Source organism: Cannabis sativa, unplaced genomic scaffold, assembly GCF_029168945.1.
Source record: "Cannabis sativa cultivar Pink pepper isolate KNU-18-1 unplaced genomic scaffold, ASM2916894v1 Contig2, whole genome shotgun sequence".
NCBI lineage: Eukaryota > Viridiplantae > Streptophyta > Magnoliopsida > Rosales > Cannabaceae > Cannabis > Cannabis sativa.
The window spans coordinates 1,121,892-1,143,349 of NW_026870038.1; the positions used below are offsets into that span (position 1 = coordinate 1,121,892).

Sequence of the window (21,458 nt, forward strand, 5' to 3'; positions counted from 1 at the left end):
AAAATAGTGGCATAAATATATCTTCAAAACAAACTGCTTTGTTGGTACCCACTTCACACCTCAATTTTTTATTTGAATGCAATATTTTATTAGTCAAAATAATAATTTTATAACAAAACTAATTTTGAGTGATTTATAAAATAAAAATTTATTAAAACTAAAGGAAAAGAAAATCAGTTCTCTTTTATTTACCAACTTCTTCTACATGAAACACGAATCCAGCTCCTACTCCCCATCTTTTTCTACAGATCCTAACACCTGAAATATTAAATGATAATAATATTATTTCTAATTATTTATAAATATAAATGTTTAAAACTATTTATTCTATACTTCATTCTTTTTGTTTCCAATAAACTTATTAATCAAAATTTATAAACAAATCATAATTTGTACTATTAGATGAACATTTGATCAGGTTGAAGAAGATGAACAGTTCATTCGTTTATTAATTATATATTTTTTAATATAATTTATAGTTTTAATCAATTTTTATTTGTTCCATAAAAAAAGAAAAATAAATCTCTTATAAAAATAATAATCATTTAAAATTAATTTTGTTTTACCATTGTTATTTTGACTAATATAATATTGACACATGGCATCCAAATAAAAAACTAATTGGGTACCAACAAAATAGTTTGTTGTGAAGATTTACGTATTTATGCCACCAATTTTTGAATTTGAGTATTTATTAGCAACAAATCATATATTTTAAGTATTTTTGCCGCAAATTTTCTTTTTTTTAATATATAATATATATATATATATATACATATGGTGATTCTCAAAATTTGGTACAGTGAATCATAAATTTTTATTTCACTACGTACACGATTTAGTACCACAATACCAACCGCCAGTTCAATTAGATATGGAGGGCATGGCTCTGAATGAGGAGAGAAGCCAACTGTTCCTACTACAAGAAATATTATTTTTACCAGCACAGTACGCTACTGCCTTGGTAAAAGTAACTTTTACCAACGCATTTCGTAAACTACGTTGGCAAAAAGATCAAAATTTTACCAGTGCACATTTGTAGTGGCTAAAATCTAACTTTTACTAGCGCATTTACGCGCTGGAAAAAGTTATTTTTACTAGTGTTTCTAATTTTGTGCTGGCAAAAGTTCTAATACCAACGTTAATTTGCCAACCCTTTTTGCCAACATATCAGAAGTAAATTCTATTTTGCTTTTTTTGTGCTGGCAAAAGTGACATTTTTTGTAGTGTCCTCTGAAGGTATGATGCTGAGAAGGAGGATGTCCATGCGGCTACTGGTTAGATCGCCCTGAGGCAGAACACCGAGTTGGCTGCCAAGGATCCAAACATTCCTTCCAAGAGGAAAATAGTGGATAGGTTCGCAACAAAAGACGGATTTTAGACATAGCTAGGTAGAAATAGGTAGAAATAGGTAGCAATGTGGCTCTATTTTTTGTGGATGTCCTTGATCAAGTATCAACCTCCATGAGTCAATTGAGGCGGGAGAGGTGGGTCATGGCCGCTAGTGAGGATTTTGTGTTCCTCAATCAAACTCTCCGTCATCAGGTCTGTTAATCTATTTTTGGCATATTTAATTGACAAAAATATTTTATTATTTATTGTATATTTTCGGCTGGAGAGTTTAATTTGGTGTCCATATTTTGTGTATCTAAATTTGGAAGGAAAGTTGTCTAGCTTTCATATTTATAGAAATTGAGGTAAAAATGGTAAGTTTGATTACACAATTTATTATTATCTAACCAGCTGGTATATTCTGATCTTGTGTAAGTTTCCTATTTTATTTGATCAAATTTCTTGAAGAGAAAAATGAAGCTAAACTTTCTTTTTCTATAAAAGGAAAGTTGCACTTACTGCCCACAATTCTATAGGTACAGAAATTAAAATTCTTGGGCTGATTGAAGATTTATTTTAGGAAATTTTCTAGTGGGGTGGGGTCTTGTTTACACCGTGTGTAAGTTGTCAGCAAGGTGTATATTGATTATAAATACACCTTATAGCAGCTAGGTTTAGTACCTCTTTTGAATCTTTGATTTTCACTCATATCTTTAGAAAAGAGTCTTCGTTTTGTAGAGAAGTGCTTGTTCAACTCTTACTCTGTTTATTTGTATTTTGTATTGTCTTGAGTCTGTATTCAAGACTACAAAGAAGAAGACCAACAATGCTACCTTTGAGAGAAGGTTTTTCAAAGCTTTCGGGAGATTGCTTTTCAAGTCTTGCATCGGGAGGAAGCAAGCACTCTTCAAGGAGATTGAAGGGAGTTCGAGCACTTGAAGTTTTAGCAAGATTCGATTAGAAGATAGAATACATCAAGCTTGCGGCATACAATAAGAGAAAGTCTATTTATGCATAAGTCATTTACTTTGTATTTTCGAGATCTATCTAATGAATATTATCTCTAGGCGTGGTCCCGTGGACTGGTAACAATCTGAAAGGATTATTGAAACCACGTATAAAAACCTTGTGTGTTTTTACTTTTCTGCACTGTTTATTTTTCTGATTTCTTCTGGAGTTACAGAGTTGTTTTCTGTAGCTACAAAAAAATTGTTTCAGTATCACTTTCATTGTTCCGCATTTAATTAAATTATAAAACTGGGAATATCAAAATATGAAATTTCAAGGTCATCGGGGTAAGTGTTGTGGTTCTATAGCACTTTCTTTCCAATTGTTGATGGTTTGATAATTTTTTGCTAAGTATCTTCTCTTTGTCTTTTCAGGATGCTCTTCTTGTCGAGTGTTGCGCAAACACAATAACAAAATTGGCTTTGGAGCTGGAAAATGTTCGGGTTGAGCGAAACGCCACCGAAAGCGAAAGTATTGCAGGAGTTGAAGAGTACCAATGCAACTCTAGAGAAAGCCAAAAGGCCCTGCACCAAGACACTCAAGAAAATTGTGCCATGATAGACAACTTCGCGAAGGTTCAGAACAAGAAAGTGGGCGCTAAAATTGAATCCAAAGATAGACCTATCTAGAGGAATGGAACAAATTAATTAAGACAGCTGAAAAATTCAAACTTAGTTATACCCAAACCCCTTACCAACTCATCACATATGAAGCCAAGTATAAGGAGGCGGAGAGCAAGTTACAGGCTCTTGTGGAGAAGTTCGAGGCACTTCAGACGGACATCAACTCAAAGCTTGAGCAAGTTCGACTCTTGGAAGGACAAATCCAAGCCCTTAACAAGGAACGAGACAATGCCTTGTCTACAAAAGAAGACCTAAAGCTTGAAAAAGATGATCAAAAGCTTCAATTAAATGATACGAAAGATAAATTTCTGACATGAAGGTGGATAGGGTGCGAGAGCTAAAAGAAGCCTTTGAGGTGGAAACCTTTACGAAATGGCACGAAGACTGAGAAATGTCTCTCGCTAGTTTGGCGTAAAGGATAAGGAGACGGGAGCTAGGTTTATTGCTCGAGAGCAGGATATACTTTGGAAGGAAGCACTTGAAAAATATCAAGAAACATGTGTCGACTCCACATCTTAGGAACTCACTTTTATCCATCCGGCACAACAGCCCGATGCCATCCTTCTATCCCAAGAAAAAGACAATTTTATTGATCTTCTAGCTTTGAACCCCACTGACCCGAAGGATTCGGAGGGGACCGTCCAGCCTCAAGTTTAGCTAACTTTTTCCTTTTATTTTTTGTTTAGGGGACCTGGGTCGCCGTTTTAGTATTTGCGGAGTCAATAGTTTTGCCCTAACCGCGTGGCTTTTATAGTTGTAAATTGTAATATTTTATCTATCTTTTGACAAGTTCCTGGAAACTAAGACAACTTTTATTACTTTGAATATAATTTCCTGTTTCTGATTCATATAGCATTATAACCTTATGGAATTTTTACTAAGTTATTTCTGGAATGTCTAAGGCTCCAGTTCCAATGGCTTGAGCTCTTGGGCTTCAATCTTATACTTAGTTATCTTTCCAAGGTTTTTATTAAGTTATCTACTTCTAGACTCCCTGAGGTTCTAGTTCCATTGGCTTGAGCCTTTGGATTTCAATGTGTTTACTTTAACCCGTCAATTTCAGGATAGAAATTCTCACAAAACCAATTTACTTCTGATACTCTGAGGTTCTAGTTCCATTGGCCTGAACCCTTTGGACTTCAATTTTCACTTTAATTTAAGAATTCCCTTTTCATTACTCTTAATTTGCAATTTCGAAAGCTTGAGCTTTTTATTGTTACTTTAGTTAACTTATAATTTATAGATCTTGTAGTGGTATGAAGTTTTTACCCACAAACTCCCTGAGACCCGCTTATACTTAAAACTCTGAGCTATTTTGTAAGGTGCAAGAAATTATTAGTGAAGAGTGATTTTTCTGTATTGTGACCTTGTATTCCACCATTGTTAACATCAATAAAGCTTGGCGAAAGAGCAGTTCCTCTCGGAAATTAGTCACAACAGAAATGGCGATGAACCACACACTTGTGTCCGTTTCTTTAATCTTCAGAGATAAAAGGAGAGACTAAAATTAAGGTAACAAGAAAAGACTAGAAACAGAGTAAAAGGGCAGAGAGCTTTTCTTTTCTGCAATGTATTTCTTATTTGCTCAACGGATGATTTTTACAGTAGAGTGTACAAATATTTATAGTACAGAAAGATGATTCTAGAAAGGAATAATCAGGGAATATTCACAATACAGAATCTCCAAAATATTTGGAGAATCCTAACAGAAAATGTACTATTGACAGGCAATGATTAGCTGTCATCAATTGCAGTCCTCATCCAAATCAGTGATGGCATTTTCATTATTTTCAACACGCCCCCTCAAGCTGCGCTGTGGTGAATGTGTAACAGCCAGCTTGTTTTTAAGGTAATGAAATTGAGATATGCTGAGGGATTTAGTAAGTATGTCAGCCACTTGCTCTTCTGTCGGAATGTATCTAACCTCAACTTCCTTGTTTAAAACTTTGTCTCTAATGAAATGAACATCGATTTCGATGTGCTTAGTTCTTGAGTGAAAAACTGGATTTGAGGCAAGTTGTCTTGCTCCTGAGTTATCGCACCAAATTACAGCAGGCCCTCTGCATTTTATTCCTACTTCAGCAAGAAGAGATTGCAGCCACACGACTTCAGTACAGGCTTGAGCTAATGCTCTGTATTCAGCTTCTGTGCTGGAGCGTGCTACAGATTTTTGTTTCCGAGAGCTCCAGCTGACAAGGTTGTTTCCAAAGTAAATACAATATCCTGTGGTAGATTTTCGATCATCCAAAGAACTTGCCCAGTCGGAGTCACAAAAGCCTTCAATGACAGGATTGGAAGATTTTGCAAAGAAAATTCCTTCACCAACAGAACCAGCAAGATAGCGAAGAATTTTCTTGCAAGCATTCCAGTGATTTTGAGTTGGGGCCTGCAAGAATTGACTAAGCTTGTTAACAGAGAAAGCAATGTCCGGCCTGCTAAGCGTAAGATACTGAAGTGCCCCTATGACACTTCGATAGAGTGTGTGATGATCAAATGGGGCACTGTCTTGAAGGCTAAGTTTATTGCATTGAGTCATGGGAGTGTGGCAAGGTTTGGCATTAGACATGTTGGTCTTATTGAGTAGATCCAAGGTATACTTGGTTTGAGATAAGTGAATTCCATTATGCCCCCTGCTTATCTCGAAGCCAAGGAAGTATGCAACAGAGCCAAGTGATTTAAGAGCAAAAGAAGCTTGAAGTTGGGAGATAATGGCATGGACTTGTGATGCATTATTCCCAGTAAGGAGAATATCATCGACGTAAACAAGAACAAAGAGAAGAGCATCATGGTGATTGAAGAAGAAGAGTGAAGTGTCGGCGACAGAGTTGATGAAGCCGAGAGAGAGGAGAGTGGTTTTAAGTTTGTCAAACCAGGCACGAGGGGCTTGCTTCAAGCCGTAAAGAGCTTTGTGAAGTTTGCAGACAGCATTGGGGTTGTTGGGATCGACAAAGCCGGCTGGCTGTTCCATGAAAACCTCTTCTTCAATCGTGCCGTTGAGAAAGGCATTATTAATGTCAATTTGCTGAATATCCCAATCGTTGGAGACAGCCAAAGAAAGAATAACACGAATGGTCGATGGCTTGACTACGGGACTGAATGTCTCAAAGAAGTCGATCCCGGGTTGTTGCTGAAATCCTTTGGCAACAAGACGGGCTTTGAGACGATTGACAGAGCCATCCGAATTGTACTTAACCCGATGAACCCATTTGTTATCAACCACATGCATATACGGCTGGCGAGGCACAACCGTCCAGGTTTTGTTCTTTAAGAGAGCATAAATCTCATCATCCATGGCTGCTTTCCATTGGGGTGAACATAAAGCTTGTTCGACAGTGTCGGGTATGGTAATAGCAGTGTTTGAAATGTCTTTTTGGTGAGTGGTAGTGGTGAGAAAGAGTTTAGGTTTGAAGACACCTGCTTTGGAACGAGTGACCATGGTGTGAGTGGATCGGGGAGGGAGGGGTTTGGTGGGAAGTGGAGGTAATGTTGTAGGAGAGGAGGTTTGGGACTGGTGTGGTGAATGAGGTGAGCGATTAGGTAATGGTGAAAAGGAAAGAGGCAGGTGTACTTCAAGGGGTATTGTGGAGTAAGAAGTAACAGTGTCTGGAGAGTTACTTTGACTGCTGGAAGATGCAGATTTGGCAGGTGAGATTGAAGGAGATATTTCAGGATTAACAATTGGACAATGATCAATATCAGCTTCAGTATGTATTGGTTCATCATGTTCTTGAGACACAAATGGTAACCATTGAGTGTATTGAATTTGAGTGGGACAGGTGTTGATGTCAGCACTTTTGAAGTGAGCAACACTAAAACCAGAAGAAAAAGGAAAGTCTCTTTCGTTGAAAGTGACACTTTGAGCAATATAGACTCGACCCGAGGGATGCAAGCATTTGTATCCTTTGTGATTTGGGCTGTAGCCCATGAAAACACATTTTGTGGATCTGAAATCCAACTTGTGTTGATTATAGGCTCTAAGATGTGGGAAACAAGCACAACCAAAGACTTTAAGAAAGTTGAGATTGGGCTTGACATTAAAAAGCACTTCAGTAGGTGATTTGTGATTGAGAGTAGGTGTTGAGAGATGGTTTATCAAGAAAGCTGCTGTGCTGAATGATTCCCACCAATAGTGAAGGGGAATAGAGGCTTGTATCAACAAAGTGAGCCCCATTTCGACTATGTGTCGATGTTTCCTCTCAGATTTTCCATTTTGAGGATGTGTGTGCGGACATGGGTGTCTGAAGTGGATACCTAAAGCATTTAGAAATGGTGCTAAGCTCCTATACTCACCACCCCAATCCGAGTGAAGAGTTTTTATTTTTGTCTCAAATTTTCGTTCAGCAAATTTTTGAAAGCTGAGAAAGGTTTCTTTGACATCAGATTTTAGCTTTAGAGGGTAGATCCAAGTATAGTTGCTGAATTCATCAACAAAGTGCACATAATACCTATATCCATCTTTGGATAAAATTGGTGAAGGGCCCCATACATCCGAATGGATGATTTCAAGGGGTTTCTTGGCTGTCTTTTGGGATGGTTTATAATGTTTATGCTTGGATTTTCCAATGTGACAGGCATCACAGAAGTTGAGAGAGTTTTTAAAAGGAAGCTTCTCATTAACTAAAAGGTGTTTCATTACATTTAAACTTGGGTGACCAAGTTTCATGTGCCAGAGATCAATGTCACTGGTTTCATTAGATTGAACAAACAGAGATTGAGCATAATGAATACACTCATTTGATTGACTCTTACATTGGGACTTTGAGACATAGCTCTTCTTGGAATTTAAAGACTCAGAGATGGTAAAACATAGACTCGGACTTGTGACAGCAGAGTGAGAACATGACTTGGGTATTTGAAGCTGATATAGACCATTGTTAAGCGTTCCCCGAACTAGCTCCTTCCTCGTAGCCAGATCCTTAATGATACAACAGTCAGAGTAAAATTCAGCATATACACTATTATCTTTTGTTAACTGAGATATGGACAATAAATTTTTGGTTATTTCAGGCACACAAAAAATATTGTTAAGCAGCAAATGAGATTTATGCAACTTCAAAGTACTATTTCCAATTTCAGCAATCGATAGAGGCTGCCCATTACCAATTAGCAGCTGTTTTGTACCTTTGTTTTCAACTTTGTGCTGCAGATTTTTGTTATCAGCAGTGATGTGGTTTGTTGCCCCACTGTCTATGTACCAAGCATTCTCTTGGTTTGGATCTGTTGAAGCAGAAGAGAAGTAGGCTTGTTGTCCTTGGCCAGAGGATTGTTGTCCTGAAGGAGCATTGGGCTGAGACTGATTTGAACCAGGTACAGGAGCTTGAAAGTTGATATCAAAACGATGATAGCACTTCGATACCACATGACCAACTCTATTGCAGAGCTGACAGACAGGCCTATTTCCACGGCCTCCTCTGCCACGTCCTCGACCTCGTGGGGAATAGCCTCTTCCCTGGGAGTTATTGAAGCCATTTGAGCCACCACCTGTGTTGGTGGTTCTTCGAAACTGAGCAGCAAAATTGGCACTGGGGTTGCTTAAATCACCTGGAATGGGAGCATTCATTTGCTCCAATCGCATTTCTTGACTCTGCAGAAGAAATTGAACTTCCTGTATAGTGATGGAATCAGTACGAGATGTTAGAGTAATAACCACAGGGTCATAATCATGACCTAAACCTCCGAGTATGTAGAGAATCAACTCTTCATCAGAGATGAGTTGGCCAGCTGCAGAGAGGTTTTCAGCAAGACTTGTCATCTTCATCATGTAGTCATGTATAGATAAATTTCCCTTTTTGAGGGATTGAAGCTGAAATCTAATTTGTAGAGTTCTAGCTTTTGACTGAGTGGTAAACAAAAGTTCAAGAGTGTGCCAGACCTCAAAGGAGGTTGTGCACCTTACCACATGACCAAACATGGTCTCGGAGATGGAGTTGAGCAACCAACTCATTATGGCTTGATCTGTTCTTCGCCAGAGAGCGTAACCAACATTCAGTTGACGGGTTTCTCCTGGAACAGTGCCTCCGATGGTGTTGTCAACAAACTGAGGTGGACAGATCTGAGTTCCTAGCACAAAACCTTCAAGATCATGCGCGCGCAGTGCTGGTAGAGCTTGGGATTTCCAGAATGTGTAGTTGCCTCGGTCAAGCTTAAGAGTTAAAGGGGCAAGACTTTGAAAGATGGATATGGCACCAGCAGTTTGTTGTGCTGATGGAACCGGAGCAGCAGGAGTTGCAGAACCTCCTGTGGTAGCAGTGGACTCAGCTGGGGCTGCCATGGAGAATCGGCTCTGATACCAAGATAAAAGGAGAGACTAAAATTAAGGTAACAAGAAAAGACTAGAAACAGAGTAAAAGGGCAGAGAGCTTTTCTTTTCTGCAATGTATTTCTTATTTGCTCAACGGATGATTTTTACAGTAGAGTGTACAAATATTTATAGTACAGAAAGATGATTCTAGAAAGGAATAATCAGGGAATATTCACAATACAGAATCTCCAAAATATTTGGAGAATCCTAACAGAAAATGTACTATTGACAGGCAATGATTAGCTGTCATCAATTGCAGTCCTCATCCAAATCAGTGATGGCATTTTCATTATTTTCAACATTCAGTCTATTACATTTTCTGGTTTTGTTTATTACTTTGATGACAAGTTTTATTACTTTGTTTTTCGATCAATTCTTGATAGGTGTTAGTTCACCACATATTTAAACACAAGGGTTCACCTATAATTCTATAAACACAGCTAGCTTAGTATAGCAATTATTTCACAGGAATAAAGAAATAAAAAAACTTAAGCATATATATAATAAAAGAAAAATTGGATAGAAGAAAATTATTATACTTATATAAATCACAATAAATATATATATATATATATATATATATGAAAACAAAGTTTACAGTACACTCTTTACTTAAGAACGGATGACTCAATAGATAGAGAACAAAGTTTACAACAGACACTACACTTGAGTACACATACACCCGAGTGAGCCATTATTCCTTATTTCCCTTATATATTAGTAATGATATATGAGATATCATTACTAATAACAGAGATTATTATGAGATATATATATCTATATATATGTTTATTCAATAATGAAAAGTACGACCGAATATTATATGAATGTGTACAGTGTACATGATATAAGAACACGTACGTACTACAAGGCATGCATGCATGCATGCAATATTCAACAACGTCTATCTCGAATGCAAAGATGGCCAGTCAAATGCCAACTTTCACCTCTATCATCATTAAGATGCAATGATTTTTGTACCATTCGGGGACGTATTATAGGACATAATGAGGGTTGTCTACCCTTTGAGTGTTCCCCGTATTGCTCTACATATTTCTTCCATGACTCATTGGGATCACCTATTGAGAACTTCATCCAACTAGCGGCGCCATTCTCAAACCTACTATGCGTAACACGAACAAACTTCACATCATCTCTATTCTTCTCATCATTGTTGTTTAGGATATCATCAATCTCGATGATGAATATGTCTCCATAAGGTCTAACAGAATGCGTAAAAAGAGGCAATGAGATGGGATCAATAGATACCGCAGCAAGATCTGCTGTTACAACAATTCTTTTTCCATCAGGACTGAAAAAGGGATGGTTCACATGACCCGCGAGATCATCACCACTTCCTAACACTTTTATCACAACATGAGTATTATTCGCGTTCACTAAGTACACTGCAAAATATCCTGGGTCAAGACCGTTATCACTCGGAGGAGCATTACTTGGCTTGTCACGAGTTGAGGAGAAAACGATCCAATCTCCACTCGGAGACCACTGACAATGTGTGTCAGTCCAAGCCCCGTTCGTTAGTCTTGTTACTTTGCCATTATTGAACTCCCCAACCTGTGAATTCTCCATTATGTATAGATTTTTGTATCCATCTTCTCCACCATCTCTTGCTGATCGAAAAACAAATCTTTTTCCTAACTCAAAATAACAACATTGCTATTAGTTATTTTTTTTTATATAACTTATTAAATTAAAATACGTGAGACCTAATAGTAAAATGCATTAATAACAATTTATATAAATGTTAGTCAAATTTATACCATCTGGACTAGGTGATGGAAATGCATTGTTGTATCCATTTGTGAGTTGGATAATGTCTTTAGATTGGAAATGATGATGATGCCTAATATTGGGCAAGCGACAAATGTCCAGTTCATGCTTTACATTGAATGCTGGTCCCTTGCATACAAACAACTCATCTCTTCCCTCGATTTGGTTCCAAACTGGTCCAAACACATTGTCTGGGCCTTCGGTCTACAAATGTTATAGTTTAGGAGGATAAATCGTATTTATTATATAGTTTATATATGTGTATATATGTATGATTATGTTTATGATATGTACCTGGTAAACCATATACAATCCATCTTTGTCAGCTACCCACACTCTCATGAACTCATTGTCAACAAATGCAAGCCTCGAGCCATCTCTCGAAAATGAAGGAAATACTCCTTGAACCCTAAACAAGTCTACGTTTGGAGGTGGACAGTCAAGCTGGATGATTTTTCTTTCCATACTATTATATTCAGGAACCTGTAAGAAATAGTAAGACTCAATATTAAATTACACCATTAATAACATATATAATCTCTATATTTATTGTGTTGGATATCTTTAAGTTAACCTATGGGCGTTAATTGTTCTGGGCCACAAAGATATCGAGAATTGCTAAAAAATATTACTGGTGCCTAGCACCCTCTTCGATGTCATACCGTTATTGTTGTAATTAAGTATCAAATCTTATATAACTTAACAAAATAGCATTTAAAAAATATCACTAACTAATCGTGCGGCGCTACCTATAAAAGGTGCTGGACACCATTGGTACCCAATAGCAATGCTAAGATGCCTAGCATCTAAGGTCGGTCCTGAGTTAAAATAGGTCATAGGAAAAAAAAATTGGACCCTTACTATAAAGATTATAAATGATATTATTAAAAATTATTAAAAAATATATATTTTTTAAAAAGTATTTTTTTTTATTTGGGCCTCTAAAATGAGTGGGCCCTAGTCGCGGGCCTAGCCCGCCTATGCCTAGGGTCGACCTTGCTAGCACCACTATGAGGTGATGTCCTATAATTAGTTAAAGATTTTCTATATTTTTTATTAAAATAAAATAAGTAGGACCTGATATTGAGTCACACCAATAGCGATATTACACCTCGTAAGGATGCAAGGCACCATAAGTGCCCTTTATCATTTCTAGTTCTTTATTTTTTGGTGTGTAATTAATAAGCAAACCAAGGCAACAATAATTAAAAGTCAAGAAAAGTTTTGAGTTATGTACGTACATTAAGATTGTCGCTCTTGCAACGATGGTAACCAATAGCAATTTTATTGAGATCTCCCCCTTTATCCACGATCACAAAAGGGTTAAAGTGGTCGGCCTTTGGTTTGGTTCTTGGAGTTATTTTTATGGGATCTCGATTTGGAGTACCAGAATAATAAAAAACCTCAATGTGTCGATATTGTTCAACCGAACGAACAATATCATCAAATTTTGATTCTTTGCGAATAGTTGCGACGGCCACAGTGGTTTCGTCGATGGCAGCTGGAGTCATTGCATGAAAGCCTTCGGGAGTAACACGAGGAGTGTCCGATGTAAAACCATTGCTAATGTCAGCTCTAAACACACCCCAATAGTTTCCAACCTTTCGATGAAAAAATAAAATGTTTTCACTTCCCCATGTTGGCCATCCACCATTCTTTATAACCATCTTACGATCTAAATCAGGTCCATCTACATTAAACACATAAATATCTGTTTTTAGATCTTCAATTTCCCCTTCCCAACCTTGTTCTTTAAATGATGCCACTGCAATCTTCTTTCCAGATGGTGATACTGATGGACTTAAATCAGCTTTTCCCTGAAGATATACAATGTATGAAAGAAAAGAATAGGTTAAATATATATGAACGATAAATATTGAATTACTACATAAAATTTTATTTTTAATAGCAATAAAATTTATGACTAAAAATAAATATAAAGAAAAGGACTAAAATTATATTATTATATGCATTATCACTACATCTTGTAGCTAAAAGTATTACAACAAGATATTGTGACAAGAACAAAAATAGTAGCAATTTATATATTATATAAATTATACTATTTAGTTAAAGAAAATTAATTTATTGCTAATATAAAATTGAAGCTGTTATAAAAAAAGGAATTCTAATTAAAATCCAACCATATATATAAAATAATAATTAAATATTTAATTACAACTTTACTAATTATAATGAGCAGTTTTGATGTAAATTTATATATAGGGACACGATTTTGTTCCGTAATATATTTTCATGGAATGTATTTCGTGGTATATTAAATGGTTCTTCAGGGTACATTAGATGGGTCTCAGGATACGTTACCATTTTTTAACCCTAATTACTCCTAGATCAACCCCAGCCCTCATATCAAATAATTCTCTCATCTAACGGCTGCCGTACATCACGGAATAATTCCGTGAAAGTACAATAACATGACAAAATCATGTCTATATATATATTATTTAAAAAATATTACATTCATAAATAATATGTGAGAACATAATATTATATTTATAAGATATACATAGCTTACTCTCATAGGTAACTAATTTTGAGATGAAATCTATACATTTTATCATACAATTCATTTTATATATCTTAATTTCTCAATTACACTTTCACATTCTCAATATATATTATTAATCGTACCTGTGGAGTGAGTCGTTGAGTTTCTGAAGTCTTAAGATTTGTTTTGTAAACTGATGTCCACGGGAAACGATGTTTGTGAGGATTATCCTTAGTTGTGACATAAACAAGGTAATCACCAGCAATACAACCACTATCCTCCATTCGAATACCATCAAAGGTCCCAAATTCATGAGCAAAATCAATGGTTTCGACTTCAGGATAATCACTATTATTATAGTGGAGAGCAATGTATAATGTTTCGAGGTTGCCTTTTCTTTCAGATACGTAAACCAAGCCCGAGGAGATATCAACATCGTCGTCGCTATCTCCAGAAATGCGTTTATGAATTGTCTGAAGAGCATTAGATGGAATAGGTCGGCCATTGTAGTTATAGGACACACCATCAGTCATGTGAACCTCATGAGGATTTTCGTTCGATATATATTGTGAGTATATGTCCAACGGTACCGGTGGTCTATAAGTTGTGAAGAAGGCGATGCTACTCTTCTCACTTTCCATACCTACTTCATGGTAAAACATCATTGAAATGAAGTTATTAATTCACAAAGAAATATATTTTTGTTTAACTAAAGTTTTTACTTTAATTTATAGTTAAAAGTTGAATGAATTAAATAAGAGTTTTGATTTATTTTTAGTGTTTATATAATATATTAAAAAAATTATTTTTCATTTATAGAGATTCTTCTCATGAAAGTGTTTGGATGAAAAAACAAAAAATAACTTTTGTGAATATATTAGGAAGTAGGTAAATTATTTCAATTTTAAAAATAATTTTTCAAAAGTTATTTTGGAGAAGCTACAAATCTTAGAGCATGTTTGTTTGATATTGTTTTCTGTTTTTTATTTTTTTAAAAAAAAAAAATGAGAACAAAAAATAATTTTTGAAGTTTTCAAAACACAAGTCACATTTAGCTAATGTTTTTAAAAACAATTTTTATTTTTAATTTATTTTACTTTTTGAAAAATACTTCAATACTTTGAGATCCTGATATGAACTAGACCCGACCAGGACTCGGACCTGGACCTCAGACCTAAACCCAGATCTGGAGCCCAGCCTCGGACTCAAAAATGGATTGAGACTGAACCCGGACCTGTACCTGTCCCGAACTCAAACTCAAACCCAAGCCCACCTCGGACCCAAACTCAGACTCAGACCCAAGCCCATCTTGGACCCTAGACCACGGACTTGGACCTGAACCCAAACCCACACCCGTACCCTGACCCTGACCTCAGACTCGTCCCGGACCTGAACTTGGACCAAGCCTCGGTCGTAAACCCGAAACCTGGATTCGTCCCAAACTCAAACCCCGGACCCAACCCTAACCCTAGAGCCCCACCTGGCCTTAGCCCTAGCCTTAGACCTACACCTCGGACCCGGCCCCAAACCCGCACCCGTCCTTGGACCAACACCCCGGTCCGGCCGGGCCCGGAGCCGAACCCTAGACCTAGTTGCGAACCCGCCGGTCTCGACCCAGACCTGGGTCCGAACCCAAACCCGGCCTGGCCCTGGATTTGACTCAGACCGAAAATGTGGAGAGAGAAAGTGATGAGACAGAAAATGATGAGAGACAAAGTGATGATATATAAAATAATGTGAGAAAGTAATAAGAGAGAAAGTGTGAGAAAGTAATAAGAACAAATGATGAGTGAGAAAGCGATGAGTGAGAAGGATTAGAGAAAAAGTGATATAATAGGGAAAATAATATAAGAAAATAATGAGTATAATTATGTGATAAAGTGGAGAAAAAATATTGACCAAATGAATTGTTTTTTAAAACATGAACAACATTTTGTTGTTATTAAAATTCTTGTTTTTTATAATTTTATTTTCTAAAATCTCATGTTTTCCAATTATAGTTTTCAAAAGACAAAATTAAACATGCCTAATTATTTTTAGAAAATAATTTTCTATTTTGAAAAATAAAAATAGTTTCTTAATTACAATACGAAATAAGCATTTAGTTTTCCTTTGTAAAGTTTGTTCAAATGATTATAATATTATTAGAATTCATAGCTTATATGTAGAGAAAATAGGAGATAAAATGGAATTTGGTTTAAATAATTATTTTGAGACTGAGTTGAAAATTTATAGCTACTCATGAAATAGTAGTTTGATGATGCAATACAAAGTTTACTTATTTACCCTCACCCCTAAAGAAAAGTAGCTTAAATAAGCTAAGCCAATCCACATCTACACTATATTTATTTACTAAGTCCATGACTTTTTGTCATCTTCCTTTTTTTTCATATAAATCTAAAATATTTTGTCCTTATTATCAAATATTTATATTTTATATTCTCGCATGAGTTATCAAAGGTACCACTTTAAAAATAATTAATTAGTAATATTTATATAAAAATTATTATATTTAATTAATTATATGAAACTCAATAGATTAACACGTAATTTGTTACATAATTATACTATTAATTAACAGTATGACATATATGAAATAGTGTTAAATACACGAACTCAGGACCTCCAATACACACGCACCCCTATAGCCACTTGAGTTAGCTTCAAATAATTGTGTTAAACACACTTGTTAGCTTATAACATTCACCTAATATAAATGCTCAGAAAACTATATAAACTATCATTAGTTAATAAGACTACATGTGGTATAATTTGCTAGTGCATTAATGTATATGTAATTATAGTACTATGGAATATTAATAGCTAATAACATTATACAAATATGATATATAACAAGAAAAATAAAGGTTTAATTAATTACAAAAATATTTATATATTTATATACCTGTTGTGGATGAGTAGAATATGGAAGCCTTGCCAAGTCTTGGATATATAATTTGGATGAAACACCTATGGTATCCTACATTCCTATTTATAGTAGTTTTCAACCAATCAAAATTCTCCACCTTAACCAAATATCTTAGTTCACATAAACTAACCTTCCAAAATTGCTTAACTCAGGTTATGTTTAACTCAACATCATTTCATGCATGTGTGGTATCGTATCCCAACAGCTGGCAATGCTGTCCGGTTATCATCAATGCTATAAATTGCAAAAGAACAGCCTTTTTATTGAGTATTAATCGTGTGTTCATAAGATTGGTCAGTGATATTTTAAAAAAATTATTTATTATGTTATTTGAGATTCGATATTTATTTATATTAATAGTAGTATAATACTTACTACAAAAAATTTTATTTTTAGTCATAACAAAACTTATGATTAAAAGTGAAAATGTTGTGACTAATTATAAATTATTATCCTTATGTTGTGACTAAAAAATCCGTGGCAAAAAATATTAGTCACAAAAATTATAATTTGTTGTGACCAAATATATTTTTAGTCATAATACTTGTTGTGACTAAAACTAAATTAGTGACAACTTGTATATAAAGACTATGTTTTTGTCACAAGTAACATTTTGTTGTGACTAAATAAAACTTACACAAGAAGGGGTAAGTCAGCTAACACAGCTGCGCACTGACCACTGAGGGAGTAATCCTCTTTTAAATAACTAAAGTTTTAGACTCTAAAACTATTTTTAGCTAATAAATGAACAACAACATTAGTTTCTCTAATTGAGAAGGTAAAAACATTACAACTTGTGCATCCAATGTTGTTGGCGTTAGTCAACTTGATTGCATGAATGCAATCTGATTCCAGAATATAGTCAGGTAAGCCTTCGATTTAGCCAAATTAAGGCCTAGTTTGATTGCAGTCAACTCGACACCAAGAAGGGAAGACTAAATTAGGAGAAACGTTTGAGAAGCAGCTACCATTATAGAAGAGTCGCAAATAGCTACACCAATCCATACACCACGACAGCCAGGGGAAAAGGTAGCATCAACATTAATCTTTATCTGATCTCTGGGGGTTGAGTCCATCTTACGCTTCTATCAAAGTGTTCTTTGTTGTGATTCGAATCTTCTTTGATTTATTTGAGATTAATCTGAATTCTGAGTATACATGAACTCTTATTCTGTTCACCGAGTTCTTTGATTTACTCGTTAAAGTTTCTCAAAGAATATGATTCTTACAACTTCTATTTTGAGAGCTTAATAACATGAGTGGCTAGGAACATGATGTACAATAATGGAATCCAAGATTTCCTAACAAATCAAATTTTAGTTCCCTTAGTGTTAATTTTGGGAGTACTAACAGTTGGATTCAAATCTATAATTGGATTATAGAATAACAGTTCACATTGAATTAATGGTACACAAGGAATCAATATATAACTAGAAGGGTAAAATAATAATTTTGACCAACTCTCATTATGAACTAATAATTGAAGAGCAAACTACTTATATTGATTATATCAATGGATTATTAGTAATAATTCCGTAATAGGTTACAAAAAGTTTTGTTACCTTTTCATGTAGCTTAGATTTAATCTATATATATTATGTTGAAATCCTTGAGATTATGGTTCATATTGGATTAAATTAATTTTAATAAAATCTACTTATGCTTTTTTTTAACTCTGATAGGGATCGACTATATAAACCAACAGTTATAACTACCAACACTAGCATGGTCGAAGTACGAAGTGTATATGCTACAATATATTATTAAAGGGTATGACATAGCATTACCAATATTAGTACAGGACGCGTACGAAGTGCATGTGGTATAACGGCCAGTTGGACTGAGTACAAACAAACCCAACCAATACTAGTATTAGAAAGATATTTAGTACATATGGTATAGAGGATGTACTTCTATTAAGAACATTCTTGATTCATCTGCTGAGCCTTGCAAGTAGGTGTATGGGCGTGCAGTTACAAGTTAGTTTGTATGTTTATATATTTTATGCTTTTTTTACTGAGGTTGTCGACTCACAGATATAATTTCATGTGTAGGTAAAGAAAAAGTGAAAGCTGAGCATAGTGAGTCCAGAGTTGGTAGGTGATTGTACATATCACAATGGTTAAGCCTGTATTATTTGGTTCTTCGAGACAATATGGGCTCATATTTTGTAGTTGATGGGTGACACCTTTTGAAACATAATATGTTTTAAAATATTTAAAAAGTTTAATTACGAAATCTCGACACTTGTAAGAATGTATTTGATTAAGTAAAGTTTATTAAATTATGAAATTTTAATTAATCATATTTTTCGGTTAAACTCTTTGATTAGGAAAGGTTGTCACAGTAATTTAAAAAGCACTATAGCGTGCCTGCCTAATCAAGTAGGACGTTAACATTAATTTAAGGTCATGTCATCGATCTATGCCAAATATTTGGATAACAGATTATTATTGCGTGGTTGTGCAACTTTTATATTTTTTTGTACCTATTATTTATGAAAGGGTAAATACCATTTAAACTCTATATTTAGCAAAAAATTATCAATTACACTCTTTATTTTGTTAAATGACAATTTAGACCATATATTTCTCAAAATAGAAGATAATATATAGTTGCCTAAGCTCAAAATAGAACATAACGATTGTAACGCCCTTGCTTCACTTGTATAGTCCTATACCTACGCAACATACATAGGTACACCACTTTAGCTACTTCCTCGAATAACAAGACTGGCTTTGCAGATCAACATGAGTCTTTCCATGGAATGCTTTGTACCTCACTTGCACACGCCAGCCATCTTAAGATTAATGCTCAGAGTCAAGCATGCTTAACTTTAGAGTTCTTAAGTGATAGGCTATTGAAAATAAGATACAATTTTTTGACATAGGTAGTGTTAAACCGATTTGCCATTGATGAACATTAAAGCTAAACGAAAGAGAAAGAAAGAGAAGAAAGGAAGAAAAGAGTAATGGAGAAGAAAGAGAATCTCTCTCTTTATTATTGAACCATAGAGTTTATATACAAGAGAGCTAACTAATAATCAGAGTAGAAAAGGACTAACAACTAACAACCCAAGAAAGCTAACAAACAGAAATAACAGAAGTTAGTTACAACAATAACTAACTCTCTGTCTTAACACCCCCCTTCAAACTCATAATTGAATGATTTTTAATTTTGAGTTTGGATGAAATCAAGGTTCATAGTATGTATATTGAGGATTGTTCTTGCAAACAACCACGAGTCTTTGCAGCATATTTTGTTTTTGAAAACTTCTCAGAAAATCTAGGTTCATAGTATGTTTTAGTACTTTAGAGTTTTTAAGTGATAGACTCATAATTTGTTCAATAATCAAACAATGCATGCATAGAAGAGATTATTTTTTTTTTTTTTTATAACATAGAGGAGATATTTTTAGTGTTTGTAATATGTAAGAAATCTCCTATATTCATCACGTTTTTTTAATTTCTTTTGGCTAACTCATTATTTCCATGTGTGATTGGAACATATTTAGGATAATAGTTGTGTGGAGGCTAATAAACGTTTGTATCATTTTAACAACTTTCTTCTCACTAAAATGTCTCCCATTTTAAGTTTTGTTTGTATATTATTCAAAGTTATTTGGAATTAGAAACACACCCAAAAACGTCTCTTTACCAATTATACCTTACATATATGCTTGAATTGTATACCATAAATATTTTATATGGACATAAAATAAAAGTGAAATGAAACCTTATCTTGATTACACGTGTTTTAATTCATTATGATGGTATAGTGTGTTTCATTCAAACTATAATATTAAGAAATTTTTACATGAAAAATCCATTTTACACAATTTATTACAAAATTACTCACACACGCCTATGACTACATTTTTACTTACAAAGTTGTTTTTATTACACAATTACCACTTACTCATCATTCCATGCATACACGTGTGTTCTCCCCATCCATCATCAATCAAATCCTACTCTCTTCCCTCTCTTTTTTTCATTTTCTTTTCATTTCATTTTCGATTCTTCATTTCTGTTTTCTAAGTTCATTTGAATTCAAGTAACCTCCATTAACCACCCATAATTTATCACGTTTTTCCCTCTTCTTTTTGGTTCATCCACGAATTTTCAACTTCCTCTTAGCCCACGATTTAGCAACTGTTTTTCCCTCTCTGTTTCAGTTTTTTTCAATCTTATTTATAAGATGGCAATCACTCGTTCATCATCATCCCCTTCTCCAGTTCTCAAACAGAAATAAAAAATGGGCAAGAAATCGTTGGCCAACAAATCCAAGGGTAAACGCCCAATCATTGAAGATTTTGATTCTGATTTTTAAGCTCCAATGCCCAAGCGTGTGAGACCCCATTCTTCGAAGAAAACGAAGCTCAACTTGGAGGAGCACACGGTTCCAGAAATTTCTGGGAAAAAAACTATTGCACATGCTGAAGATCAGACTCAGGTTGGTTTTTAGTTTTATTTTCGTTTCCCCCTTTCCTTCATTTATACTTTACCCAGATTTTGGCGTTTTTATGTTCATTATGCTTTGTGTAATTTTAGGGTTTCATTTGCGCATTTTGTTTCATGTTTTTAAATTTTTTAGTTATTTATTGTTGGTTTTGAACATTTCATTTGATTCTGGTCTAGGTGTTGTTCTTTAATTTGGTTTTGTTTTCTTTATTTTCAGTGTTTTTTTGTGCTTACAGGTTATGTGTTTTGTTTTCATTTTTAGTGTTTTCAATCAGTCGTCTGTAGTTTCTTATCAGTTTTTTAATAGTTTGTTAATGGTATGTTTTGATGTGTTTTCGATTTTCATTAGGTTTAGTTGTTTGCTGTTATATTTTAGGTTTCAAAACGATTTTCAAATCTTTGCTCTATATTTTTCTATAGTTGTATATGTTTTGTAGTTTGTTTGTTGTTTTTATATAGTTTTATTGTTCTTTTTATACTGTATTTTTCGATTTCCTTTAGT

At 34.7% G+C, this 21,458-nt stretch overlaps 1 protein-coding gene and 1 pseudogene across 1 annotated transcript; both read right to left on the reverse strand.

Moving 5' to 3' along the window:
- Positions 1-8,537: 8,537 nt before the first annotated feature.
- LOC115718274 (small nucleolar RNA Z247) lies at positions 8,538-8,676 on the reverse strand (annotated as a pseudogene).
- A 1,195-nt stretch (positions 8,677-9,871) lies between these two features.
- On the reverse strand, positions 9,872-16,506 carry LOC133033027 (uncharacterized). The gene is made up of 6 exons (XM_061107557.1): positions 16,470-16,506; positions 13,708-14,207; positions 12,297-12,872; positions 11,350-11,538; positions 11,046-11,259; positions 9,872-10,919 (listed from the first exon to the last, which is right to left on the reverse strand). Exons 2-6 carry the CDS (start codon positions 14,203-14,205, stop codon positions 10,159-10,161), a joined length of 2,238 nt encoding a protein of 745 aa, XP_060963540.1. The 5' UTR covers positions 14,206-14,207; positions 16,470-16,506; the 3' UTR covers positions 9,872-10,158.
- Positions 16,507-21,458: the final 4,952 nt, after the last annotated feature.

Coding starts and splice junctions, on each gene's coding strand:
- LOC133033027 (XM_061107557.1), bottom strand. CDS start 14,205: ATGGAAAGTGAGAAGAGTAGCATCGCCTTCTTCACAACTTATAGACCA. Junction 12,873..13,707: donor CTCAACGACTCACTCCACAG/GTACGATTAATA, acceptor GTATATCTTCAG/GGAAAAGCTGATTTAAGTCC. Junction 10,920..11,045: donor TCCATCACCTAGTCCAGATG/GTATAAATTTGA, acceptor ATTTTGAGTTAG/GAAAAAGATTTGTTTTTCGA.